Consider the following 13,706-nt stretch of genomic DNA (forward strand, 5'->3'; position numbering starts at 1 on the left):
TCAACCCATATGAAAGATACACGTTTTTTCCAACTTCTCTGTTTTAATCACCTCAGATTTGGTCTCTTATTACAGCATGTACCTTGAGGGTATTAAACTCCCACGGGATCACCCTGTGAATTGCACGTGAGAACTTTCTCACCATCACTGCCTTGTTGAAGTTGAATTGTCAAAAATATGTTTCAAAGGTTACAGCCATGCCTTCTGTAATGCTAAGCTTAACCACTAAACTGTGGTTCCTCCAGATTGTTTCAACTACTTGGCAGGTCTTACTGCTGCTGTTAGGCTTTCACACGATGACATCAGTAATAACCTAAAGCATATTTATGAATTTTACATTAGCCACTCTTAGCCAAACACTGATCTCACTCTCACTGACCTATCTGACCCTAACATACTACTCTCCACATTGAACAATACCTAACACAACTTTGTAAATACACCCATGCCCATCTTTGCTCAAAAAAAGGTCAAACCTATACTCTCTGCACCTTGATATACTCTGGAATTGAAGGACATGCACAAACTAGAAAACACACAGTTTAAATCCAAATCTCCAACTGACCTCAGCATTCTCACAATTGGGTCAATTGCAAACAATAAATGGTTATCACCAAAAGAAATTAACAAACACTGTTAAATATAGGTCATAAGAGTAGTGAAATGGTTGAAAGAAAAGAACACTTCAGGACTCAACATCCAAAACTCCATCACTCACGCTATGCAAACAAACATCCATTTCCCCAATATATCCTGCACTAGCATTTCTTCAAACAATTGGCAGAATATTCTTTAACCAACAGCGTACACACTCTAAAAGTAGTCTTCTACGATGATGATGAACTCATTACATTTTCTATTAACCACTGCCACCCGAGTCCCTTACACTAAACTACATCATCACATAAACCTCCACCGACCCCTTTAAATTGCTTAAATCTGCCCCTCCTAACAAAACCCAACCTCAAACCAGATGAGTACTCAATTTCCTGTCCTTTTCCCCACCCCTTTCTATCCCTTTCTCCATCATTTCTTTTCCCTGTGAAAATTCTTGAAAGAGGAATCAGCCAATCGGCTTCAAATGAATATTTATCGCTACAATCTACTCAAAACCTACCAAATATGGGGTTTGCTTCTCTTGTACTACATCATGCCACAGTTGAGGACGCTTTATCAGCTGAGGACGCTTTATCAATCACTGACAGTCGTGAATTTTGATACATTTGATCACCTGGCCGTGGTTGTAACTTTCTATTTGTGCATCCAACTCACTGTGACCATCCAAAATTGGTTCTTCTCATATCTCTCTAATCAAACACAGTTTGTGTACATGGAATCCTCTAATTAGTTCCTGTCACCTGTAGGGTTCGAAAGGGATCTATATTCATTCTGTAATGTCCATGCTGTCATTTCTACTTGGCCAACAAGGCACTGGCATTCACAATACCCTGATAACAACAACGGATAACAGGAGAATTTCAAGGTCATGATCACCTTAAAAGCAGATCCTGTCAGGATGTCATACAATGGTGGATCTCAACAGTGTATCGCAACACAACTAAGCACAGTCTGAGTTTGTCCTCATTAACGCAGGATTCCTCTGGTCTCTTTTCAATTATCTAAACAATATGTAAGAAAACAAGTTACTTACCTGTAACTTTAGTTCTCCAGTATTGGAAACTTTCATAGATTCCCATGCTTGAATCATTCCCTGTCGTCGAGATGGGAGTCCCAGGTATATAAAAATAGTAATTCAAAGCTATTGCAAAATTAGAAAACAGGCCTAGGCTCATTCGAGTTTTGAAACATATCCACCTTTTTTTGTAAAAGAGACCAAATAAAATCAACAACCAATCAGATCAGCCTCACCCTGTAGAACCCTCCTGAGAGAACCTCAGACCTTCTGATTTTCGTAGCCGTAGTGCCATAGGATAACCATAAAGAAGCAGATGGTCAAGCTTTCCCAGGGGGAGGAGGGTGGGTCGCATGTGAATCTATGAAAGTTTCCAATACTAGAGAACTAAAATTACAGGTAAGTAACTAGTTTTCTTACTCCAGTATTGAAACTTTCATAGAGTCACATGCTTGAATAAGAGTAGCTAGCAGTCACAAGCAAATTTTTTGTTCTTATCATCTTGAACAATCATAAATAATGCACAGAAAAGATCAGAGAAAGGAAGACATCTCGTCAATTTAGACTTTTTAAAATATCAAGACTATATTAAGCCTAATCCAACAGATAGTTCAAAGAAGTAGTAGGAAAAACAAAAGGCATCATCAAAGCTTATATGCAGTTAAAATATATATATAGCCAGAAACAATACATTTACCAAAGAATGTGAGAGGATCTTAGGAAGGAAGGAGAGATGAGAGGGAATCTCACCGCTACTGAAACAGGTTCCTTAGGACTGCTTGGCCCACTGAAGTATCACTGCGTGCCGAAGAATCCAAGCAGTAATGTCTGGTAAAGGTCTGGATACTCTTCCAGGTGGCTGCTCTGCAGATGTCCAGGATAGGTACCCCAGCAAAGAGGGCTGTAGAGGAAGAGACTGCCCCTGTGGAGTAAGCACGGAGTTTCCCCTGTAAGGGTTTTCCAGCTAATTGATGACAATACTGGATAGAGCTGGAAATCCAACGTGCAATTCCTTGTTCAGATAGGGGAAAACCCTTACGAGGAGCACTGTAAGCCACAGAGAGCTGAGGTGACTTTCTAAAGTGTTTAGTTCTTTGGAGATAGAATTTTAAGCAACGCTGAATGTCTAGTGAATGATGTGATCTCTCAGTTGGAGATGTAGGTTTAGGGAAAAAAGTCTTAAGGATCATTTGAGTGAAAATCCGAGGGCACCTTAGAGATGAACTTAGGGTTAGTACAGAGTACTACTGTGTCATTCTTGAACTGAAGAAAGGGCTCCTGGAAAGTGAGTGCCTGCAATTTGCTAACCCTTCTAGCCGATGTAAGATCCAGAAGAAGAGTCACCTTCCACAATAGGAATTTTAGGTCTGCCTTATGGATAGGCTCGAAGGGATGTTTCATGAGCTGAGCCAAAACCAATTTAAGGTGCCACAGTGGTGGAAGAGGCTTAATCGATGGAAAGACATCGAAGAATCCCCTTCATAAATTGTTTAATTATTCTTGCTGACCAGAGAGAATGGCCTGAAGATGTTCTTCTGAAACGAGAGATGGCTGCGAGGTGAACCTTAATAGACGCATGAGCAAGGCCCGCTTTTGCCAAAGAAAGGATGTAAGGAAGGATTTCATGAGCCTTAGAAGAGAAAGAATGAACACCCGATTCTTGGCACCAGTGACAAAACTTCTTCCACTTCATGCGGTATGTCTTGTTTGTACTCTGAGCACGAGCTTGGGAAAGGATGTTTCAACATTCTGTGGACATGCCGATATTTGCAGGGATTTGGGATCCGAATGCAGTACTTGGCCCTGGGACATCGTCAGCAAGGAGGGGATGGGGAGGGGAGGGCATGTGGTCCGTCGGCTGCGCTGCCGACTTTGGTGCAGGAAACCAGGGTTCGAGCCTCGAGGCCGCGTCCACATCCTGTGATTCTGGGCAAATCACTTAATCTCCCCGTGCCTGAATATATAATGTAAATACGGTGCTCATGTACAGCGCTCCAATACCTTCGGGTCGAGTTCGCGCTATATAAAAGATAAAAATAAAAAAAATGACGGTATAGGATCCAAAGCAATCGGTTGCTCCATTGGCAGAAGAAGAAGCTCCGTGTACCAGTACTGGCGAGGGTAGGACGGCGCTATGAGAATCATTTTGCAGGGTTCCGCCTTTAACTTCCTGAGAAGCCGCGGGAGAAGAGGAATGGGGGGAAAGTCTAGACAGAGGCACCTGATCATGCCATCGAAAACGCATTTACCCAGGATCCCAGATGGTGATGCCAGCTTGCGAAGTACCGGCATTTCCTGTTTTCCAGTGTCGCAAACAGATCTATGGAGGGTCTGCCCCATAGTCAGAAAATGTCGTCCAGTGTCCTCTGATCTAGCACCCACTCATGGCAGACTGATTTTAGCCTGATTAGCGTATCTGCCATCTTGTAGAGATTTCCTGAAGGATGCTCCACTTTCAGTGAAACCCCATGGAGAATCGCCCATTCCCAAATACCTTGAGCTTCCACAGACAACAGACGGGATCTCGTGCCGCCTTGTTTGTTGACATAATGCATGGCGTGGTATTGTCTGTTCTTATCAGTACAGATTAATTTTTTATTCTCTGGAGAAATGCCTGTAGGGCTAGACGAATTGCCCTGAGTTCTAGCAGATTGATATGCAAAAGACGATGATGCTGTTGCGATCAACCACTTATCTGGGGGTCCAGTAAGACCGCTCCCCAACCCTCCAGTGATGCAATGTTCTCCTTGTGATCCACCATGTAGCGGCTTCTCTCATTGGTGTAGTGACCGTGATCATGTCCTCGAAAGACCCCTGCACCGGATGCCACTGTAAGTCCAGTTGCTCCTGGAGAGGAAGCATTCGTAGTCTGCAGTGGGGTATCAGAGGAATGCAGGATGAAATGGATCCCAGGAGAGACTTGTAGAGGCGAACTGAAAGTGACCTTCTTTTTAGAAGTATACGGGCCATTGACATCAATTTGTTTTGCCTTTCGAGGGACGAAAATGCCCTGTTCAGGGATGAATCAAACATGGCTCCCAGAAAAATGATGTTCTTGGACGGACACAAGTTTGACTTTTCCCTGTTGAGGGTAATACCTAGACTTTTGAACAGCTTTGTACAGGCTGTCACCAAATTACTACCTGAGGTTTTGGAGGGGGCTTGTAGCAACCAGTCGTCTAGGTAGGGGAACACCTGGTGCTGTTGTCTTCTGAGAAATGCCGCTACAGAAGCCAGAATTTTCGTAAAGATTCTTGGTGCGGATCTGAGGCCGAAAGGGAGGACTTTGAATTGAAAGTGGCTCTTGGCTACTGTAAAGTGAAGGAATTTCCTGTGCGACGGATGAATGGGGATGTGAAAATATGTCCCCTCTAGGTCCAAAGTGGCCATGAAATCTCCCGAATTAAGATGTCTAAGTATATCCTGTAAGGAGATCATTCGGAGTGACTGCTTTATGAGATAGGTATTTAGCTCCCTCAGATCTAGGATAGGGCGACACTTTGACAGTCTTTACCAGAAAGAACCAAGAGTAGAATCCCTTTCCTCTTTGGGATAAAGAGACCAGTTCTATTGCCCCTTTCTGCAACATTTGTTGGACTTCTAGGCGCAGGAGACGGAGATGATTTGTTAATTGAGTGCGAGGAGGGGCGTTTGGAGGAGGATGAACAAACTTCAGCATATGGCCAAATTGAATGCTGAGCACCCGACGATCTGAGTTTATTTGTTGCCAATTTTGGAAGTAGAGAGAAATCCTGCCCCCTAAAAGTGTTTGATGAGGGGAAGGAACAGTAGTCAGAGCCTGCAAGCCGCTAGTGACGTCTTGAAGAATCCTTCCCCTGACGTCCTGCTCTGTCTCTGGGGGCTGATTTTGTATTGGTTCCCTGACTGACCTTGTCGCTGATTGTACTGCGGATGGTAAGACTGTATGGCAGGTGTATAAGAGGAGTATCTAAATTGCTGGTACCCTCCTCTGTATGAAGGAAGCCCTCTACCCCTTGTTCTTCGAAAAGGAACTTTGCGGTATTGAAGCGTGTCTGTGTCTGTGTCCTTTTTTTATGTCTTGGAGAGCGTCATCCACATGTTTTCCGAAGAGCGCTTCTCCATCGAATGGAAGGTCTAATATTTTGTTCTGAACTTCTGGTCTAAACGAGGTTGCTCGAAGCCAACTCTGGCGACGTAAGACCGTTGCCCCCACCAGGGAACGAAAAGCAGTTGTAGCAATATCCATTGCACAATCAATGACCTCAGAGGAGGCCCTCTCTCCTTCCAGGAGGATCTTTTTTGCTTTGGTTTTACTGTCTTCAGGTAGTTGGTCGATGTAAGGAGATAGCTCACACCAAATCTGGCAGTCGTATCGGCCCAGAATCCCTAAAGCGTTAGCTGCTTTGACCAAGAGGTCTGACATTGAGGAGATTCTCTTGCCCGCATTGTTCAGACGTCTTCCTTCTTTGTCCAGAAGTGTAGTTAGAGGAGCTGTCGGATTTGTCGACTTCCGCTGTGCTGCCTGTCATATGACTGAGTCCGGTTTCGGCTGACTCACTAGGCAAGCCGGGCTATCCTCTGGGGCTTTATATTTCTATTCAAATTGAGGAAGCACCGGGACAACCGTGGCTGGGGTCTTCATGACTTTAAGACCCTCTTCCCATATATGATTTACAATGGGAATGGTTCTTACAGATTTCTGATAGAGTTCCTTAAATTCATATAAGAAACAGTCTGTCTGCACCGAAGGCATAGGCAGATAAACCCTCTTGGCCGCCCTTTCCAGCATATTGTGGAAACCACCTATGTCCCCAGGCAGAGAATCCACAGAAACCAGTGAAGGGGAAGAAGGAGAAGGGATAATATAATCATCCCACTCCCCATGCGGGTCTGGGAGATCAGTGTCCCCTTGGTCACCATCTGAGGTATCTTGCTGGATAAAAGGAGTAGTTGGTGGAGGATCCTTTATTAATTGCAGCGGGGGTGGTGGCACCCGGGGGGTGAAAGTCACCGAGGTTGGTCCAATGGGAACTGAGCCCTGTTCTGGAGCCGAAGATGTTGTTGTAAATCTTCGTTTTTAGTCTGAGAGCATAAATTACAAGTCCGAAATCAACGAGGATGGTATACAGACCATCTACTCTTGATATCCTCCATGGTAGTCCTGGGGAGGATCATAGTCCTGTTCACCATCATATCCCTCTTCAGAATCCTCCTCCTAGCACTTAACGTGTAGTTCCGAAGGGCTATGGGCATATGCGAAAGGACCGTCATCCTCCGAGTCCTCCTCTTGCAGGAGGTGAGAGGGTAGTAGAGGGGTTACCTTGCTAGGTGAAGTGACTTCAGGAGTCACATGGCACTTTCTGTCTTTTTCTGCAGAATTTTTTACTCCCGTCGATGGTGTCGTCGGTGATGAAGATATTGGCATTGACACCGCTGTCATCAATACGTCGTCGTTACCGTTGTCGTCGATGCTGCCGTCATCGTTCTTGTCACCGTTCTTGTCGCCTTCATCGTCATTGCTGTTGGCGTCGACAGCCTTGTCGGCACTACCGTCGTCACCTCCACCGTCGATGGAGTTGGAACTGCCTTCGCTGACACCCTCAAAGCTCTTGGAGACGATCCCGTCGTTGGAACAGGAGACTGGCCCTTGTCACACCACGTCGACGTCATCGATAACGGTTTCTTGGCCGAAAATCTGAAGGGCTGAGGTTCTCTCAGGAGGGTTCGAGAGGGTGAGGCTGAACTATTGGTTGTGATTTTGGTCTCGTTTACAAAAATAGGTGGATATGTTACAAAACTGGAATGGGCCTAGGCCTGGTTTCTAGCATGTAATACCTTTACATTGCTATTTTTATATACTGGGGACTCCCATCTCGACGACGGGGAATGATTCAAGCATGTGAATCTATAAAAGTTTCAATACTGGAGTAATTAATAATGCCTTCTTCTCCAGTATCACATCCTCGAATAAATCTCCAATCTGTGGAAATGACCTCTCTCTTTAATTCATGGACCAGGTAAAGAAATATAGCATCAATGGACTGGTTCCAGTTTACTTTAGTGTGCAATATCAAAACTCTTTCTCCTGCATGTGAATGTCTGCTCCGTGATCCAGCAACTAGTCTTGTCACTTATCAATGGAGGCATACCTCTGTTTAACGGCCTGGTCTCCCACAGCCCACACTGACATCTAAGTCATACTTCATGCAGAGGCTTGAATAATCACTAACCAAATACAGTTCAACAAACCTTGAAAGAACTATATTGGCTACTTCTACATGTGAGAATTCACCTGAAAGTATGATTTGTGATTTACATGGCACACCATGTGATCAAATCTTGCAACTTTGCTAATAAATGGACCATTTTCAGTGGTGCACAAACCAACAGTGTGACCAACCGTCATTCCCCTTTCTGATATCCATCAGGCTGGATATCCAAAAGACTGAAAAGAATGATCACGCTAACATGCATTCGAATCAAATGGACTAGGACTCTGGAACAACCTCTGCTTTCAAATTCAGCCTTTGCTTCAATTCAGGAAAGGTGCTGTCCTACTCTTATCTACTTCCAATGCTCACATTTATCAGCCCAGGCAAAGGCTAGAAGTGTCAGAATATAAAAGGGCACAGTCCAAGCTGTAAGAGCTCATGATTAGGCATCAATCATGCTTTGCAGTTTTGTGGTGCCCTTGCATTCTAAAACCTTACCCTTACATAATTTGTAATGCTACCCCTTCCAAGATACCTTGGAACATGCATCTCAACTACTGTTTTCAGACTATTTTCTATACTATTTTGTAGACAATGTGAAAAGATCACTGATTGAAAGCACAAAATTAGGAACAACATATAGCATGAGGTAAAGAAAATGATAGCTTACACATGTACTCATTCTCTTCCATTCTTCCAAGTTCAGAACTGGTTGCCTCAATCCTGGAATCTGACAAGTTCTTTTGTAAGGCAGCTCGTGCAAGGTTTGGTAAAAACCTAGAAAAGAAAGAGGCTGTAGGCATTAGATTCTTCTTTATTTTACTGTAAATGTGTCTCTGCTTACAAAATCCTCCACACTGAGCAATGGTTCAGTAAATACTATGCAAGGTTCACGCTAGGCAGATTAAGTTCTGGCCTTCTAAGTGGCAGTGTTTACGGTGGTGGATTTGTTTATGCAGTCACACATATGATAAGGTCTTTAATGACTTACACATCCACCCAGTCACTAGACAGACAAGGGGAGAGGGGGCTTGAGATGTGTCCTGCCTTTCCTGAGTAACTCATAGCCAGGCTGAATAACCCTGGCTGGATTCAGAGGATTGGGATGAGTTGGTGTTTGCACCTGAATTGACTCTGGTTGCCTCTCACAAAGCTATCTCCATCTCCTGTGGTGCACCTGGCCTTAGCCAGGCTGAACTGGTTTATGTGTGACAGAGGAACTTTGTACCAACTTTAAAGCAAATGTGGAATAAATATGGGGGCCCAGACCACTGAACTTTAGATTACTGTTGAACTAAGGAACCTGCCAGGAAGAAGAGCTAGGAGGACTGTGAAGAGAACCTACCACTTTGCTGTGTGCTATGCTGGATTAGCCTGCAGTTGCTGCTTCAGTCTTGGGCGGGGAAAGGACTGGACTGTTCTTTCTGCATTCTAAGTATTTCCAATGGCTTGATGTAGAGCTTGCCTCCTGTTGGAAATCTTAGGGAAATCAAAGACTTCAACATCTTCTGGGTATCAGCTTCTGGAACTGGATGATTCACTGCCACAGAGGAAAAAGGTAACCCAACGCCGTCATTGACGCCGCTGCAGGCCCCGTGACTTGAAGGCACCGCAGAGGGCACCGCAGAGGGCACCGCCTCGATTCACATCGCCGCCCTGGTATCCCCGACGAAGCTGCGGTACGTCACCGAGCCATTGCTTGACCTGTGACCTGTGGACCCTGCTCGTGGAGAACATGGAGCACTGTCCCACTTCGCACTGCAGCCCTGGTCTCACTGACATCGTCGTCGCTGCCTGCACCGTGGTTTGGGGGCACCGCTCATAGGTTACTCAAAGCACCGCCTGTCCCCAACAGGTGCCTTGGCCCACCGACGGGGTTATTTTAGACGTGTAATCCCATTATCCTGACTAGGGTGGTGGATTCTGCCTGGCTTAGGTGCATACCCTAACCAACCAGAAAACCCATTTCTAAAATTGGTTGTTAGCAGTGAGGATAGGACTTGCGTTTGCACTTGACCTATAGTGATTGGTGGTACACTATTATCATATTGCAGACCATGTCGTACCACATACTATTTTCCCTGTTTGCCTTCTGGATGTATTGTTGAGAACTGGAACTCTGGTTAGTTGTTGTACCGCTGAGGCCTTGACAAAACGGAAATCACATTTTGACACTTGTACATCTACACGATGAAGAAGCTACAAGTCTTTTGCAAGGACAGGGGTTGCCTAAGAAGAGGACATCCACAAGGCGTGATCTTAAGGCAGCCCTCTTTTGTTCTCAGGTAAAACGTAGGGTAGCAGCACTACCAGATGACTCTGAGGAGGAGTCTGAGGGGGAGGATCCCCAGCCAGAGTACCAGGAGAGCAGTGGCACTGAGAAGGAAACATGGGGGGAAGATGGGCTTGTGAAGAAAATAGTTGGATCCGTGCTGGTGATCGGAGACTGAAAGAGTTTGCTGGGAACTCAAGAGAGCTGAGGGTAAGAGAGCCTTAGCCCAGGAAAAAGAAAAGTGTGTTGCTCAAGAACGGAGCTTAGCTGGGCTGGAGGTAGAAGCCATAAGGGCTGCTCGGATGGTGGCAGCAAAAGTATTATGTCCAGTACTGAAGAGGGAGACACACACACACACTCACATGCACACAGACTTGGTGCCCCGCTTCAAGGAGGTGGTTGACATACACCAGGGGGTTCAAGATTGTGAGGTAACTCCCGTGGTGCGCACGGTCCCTCTGGGGAATTGGAGAACTGGCACAGAGGATCATATTCCTGGTGGTGGGAGGGACACTCTACTGACTCTAGATGAGAGGTGCAGGGAGAGGGGTTCCCACATGGTAGAACACCTGGTAAGTGAGTATGGAAACCACCCTGAAGAGTATGGGCTGAGTGACAATAACAGTCAGACACTGTCTCACCAGTTTTGTGAGGGTAATGTTGGGTACTTTTCTGAGGCACTGAATGGTTGGGTGAAGGGTAGTGTTATGATTCGTAATGTACCCCAATATAGGCCTGGGTAGTCACCTAACCATTCACCTACATTTTCCCAGCCATTGTACTACATAACGGTTTTTGGTGCTGACCTTTTACCTAGTCGCATAAATGTTGTGTGGTTTTCTCCGAAAACTAGCCTAATCTATTATGCATGAGGATTCTGTGAATCCCAGCAGGATTACCATCTTCTGCATAATAACTATGTGTAAGGTTCATCACAATCATCATCCTCGGCCAACATGACACAACAAGGTAAACCAACTGAGGGTACCTTTTGGGCATATAAACACCATATCTTTGCTGGGGCAGGCAGAAGAGAAAAGACTTCCATGCTGACACGAGACACTGAGGTTCCTGCACGCAGACACTCCAGCACACAGTGGTCTGACATCCCTCGCGGGGTATCCATCTCGAGACCAAGACGGGGTCCTTCGTTCTCTCACATCAGGTAATGGGGTTGGCTCTATCCTACGGGGATTCTTGGCTATACACCTACATACATGCTAGGTACATCTAGTTAGGGTTAGCATCATAGGAGTACACAATATTACAGTCATGTACTTATATGCCTGCATATATTCATTGTTTTAGCACTATGGTAGAATTCTACCATCTATTTACTCTGTTTTTGCTTATAACAGTATACATCTGTTTCTGTCTTATGGTTGTTGCAGCACACATACTTTACACTCAAATGACGCTGGTTCAATGAACGCTTATTGAAATTGTCCCCTTCGTTTATTCTGTGTATCTCTCCGAGACAAAGTGAGCACGAGTGACTGAGCTAAAAGTAATGTACTGTTTCCACGATCCCTGAGGGGACAGGGTTGTCATGTTCGATAGTTGCCAGAAACTATTGGCTCCTTGGTAAGAGGGGTTCATAGTGACACTGTGAGCTAGCTGGTATACAGGCGAACATATCCAGTGGGGGTGTCTGGAATCAGTCTGGACTCCAATCGCATAGTTTATGTTGTCTAAACACGCAGATACTATAAAGAGTTATAGGAACTACATGACAGTAGTTTGGTTAACACATGTGAGGGGTTGTGTAATTTGGATGCTGGAGAGCATATGTTCAGTCCATATTTCCCAGAGCTATGTCAACACCCAGTGGAGTGTGAGTTCTCTGACCCCAGGGAACTTGCACTGGAGGCAGACCTTTTGGTAGATTCCCAGTTTATGTTGTCTAAACGCACAGATCCTATATATATTTGTAACAAGTGCCCTACCAGTTCTGGTGTCTGGCAGCATCACTACAGTGGGGAGAGTGCATGAGTCTAGAGAAAGGTATGGGGGGAAACAGGCCCCAGTGGAATGACCAGTGTGTCAGGGGTTGCCAGCTCTGAGGTCAGAGCACCCCAGGACTGACACTGGTGAAGCCACTTCTGGCATGGGGGTCTTCACAGACAGGAGGCTGGAGATCCGCGCCATGCAGACTCTGGCACAACTCACAAGGAGTATGTTTCCCTTGGGGGAGGGATGTGTACTCCCCCAGAAGTCCTGGCTTGCCAGGCACAGGTTCAGCCTCAGAGTACAGACCCTGGGTTGTATGGCCGGGTTAAGGGTGCCCCCGATCTGGAGGAAGGAGTGACTGCTATCAGTGTCCCTACCATGCTGCCTTCTGGGGGTACCGCTCCCGGTGGGAGGGTTCAGAGCCCCAGCGGGGGAGCAGGGGAAGTTAAGCCTTGCCCCTGACTCCTGTCAAGCCTAAAGGTACAGACCCTAGGCTGGCAAACCAGTTGCAGGACATCACCCCTGAACTGGTGGGAGAATTGTGCAGGATGGCTGGCCCAGTCGCCCTGACAATTCTAGATCCTGAGGGTACATCTCCACAGTGGAGGGGACAGGACCCCGAAGGGGAGCACAGGGTGTGGGATAGCCCATCCCTGTCTTCTGGCCAGCCACAAGGTACAGACCGTAGGCTGGTGGGCCAGTGCCAGGATGTCATCCCAGACCTGGCAGGGGTGAGAGTGGACAACGGGTGCCAGACGCTATGGGCTACTGCCCCCCACTCTGACCCCACAGGGGTTAGAGAGCCCTGAGAGGCATGAGGCCTGGCTCTCGTCACTGACAGCTGTAAGTGGCCACTGTGGCTCGCTGTCCAGGTGGACAGAGTTGCACCAAGGAGGGGGACTGGAGTCGCACCCTGAGAGTGAACTGGGCCAGGCCACTGTGTTGGCCAAGTGGGTACTGCCTGCTTGCTGGGATACATCTGTGAGCAAAGTAAGGTTAGGTACTGCACAGATAGGATCCACAGGTGAGAAGGAGGGGTCCCCAAGGGTTAGCTTAGTGGGCCCTGAGAGTATGGACAGAGGGATCCAACTGAGTTCAGGAAGGCATAGAACCAGAGCGTGCCCCCGCTGTTGTGGGCCAGGTCTATGTTCTATCGCACCAAGCAGGAAAGTCTATCAAGGGATTGATTAGTCTACCCTGGCTTTAGGCTGGGAGGGGGTAGTGTTAGACTTGGCGTTTTTAGTGGGTTTACCCCCAGACTTTTTGCTTTTTGACCTCCTGTTTTTGACCTTTTATTTATGGTTTTAGGACTCTGGGCACTTTAGCGCTGCAATTTAGTGCTAAAGTGCATATGCTCTCCAAGTAAATTGTGTATGGATTGGTGTTTCCATAATTGGCTTATTTGGTGTTTCCATAATTGGCTTATTTGACTTACTACTAAGTCCCTAGTACAGTGAACTGTGTGTTCCCAAGGCCTGTAAATCAAATGCTACTAGTGGGCCTGCAGCACTGGTTGTGCCACCCACACAAGTAGCTTTTCAAAGGTGTCTCAGACCTGCCACTGCAGTGTCTGACTGCAGTTTTTAACTGCCATATCGACCTGGCCAATGCACTCACTTGCCAGTCCCTTCCCTTTTCTTAAACCTAAGGCACCCCT

The 13,706-nt window shown here is 46.3% G+C and overlaps 1 protein-coding gene across 1 annotated transcript in view; it reads right to left on the reverse strand.

Moving 5' to 3' along the window:
- VWA8 (von Willebrand factor A domain containing 8) overlaps positions 1-13,706 on the reverse strand; it is a 1,291,603-nt gene that overhangs the window by 765,102 nt on the left and 512,795 nt on the right. The window contains exon 18 of the mRNA XM_085621802.1: positions 8,498-8,604. Within this exon, the coding sequence (XP_085477928.1) occupies positions 8,498-8,604 (107 nt within the window). The remainder of the gene's footprint in view (positions 1-8,497; positions 8,605-13,706) is intronic.

Source organism: Triturus cristatus, chromosome 8 (genome assembly GCF_964204655.1).
Source record: "Triturus cristatus chromosome 8, aTriCri1.1, whole genome shotgun sequence".
Classification (NCBI taxonomy): domain Eukaryota; kingdom Metazoa; phylum Chordata; class Amphibia; order Caudata; family Salamandridae; genus Triturus; species Triturus cristatus.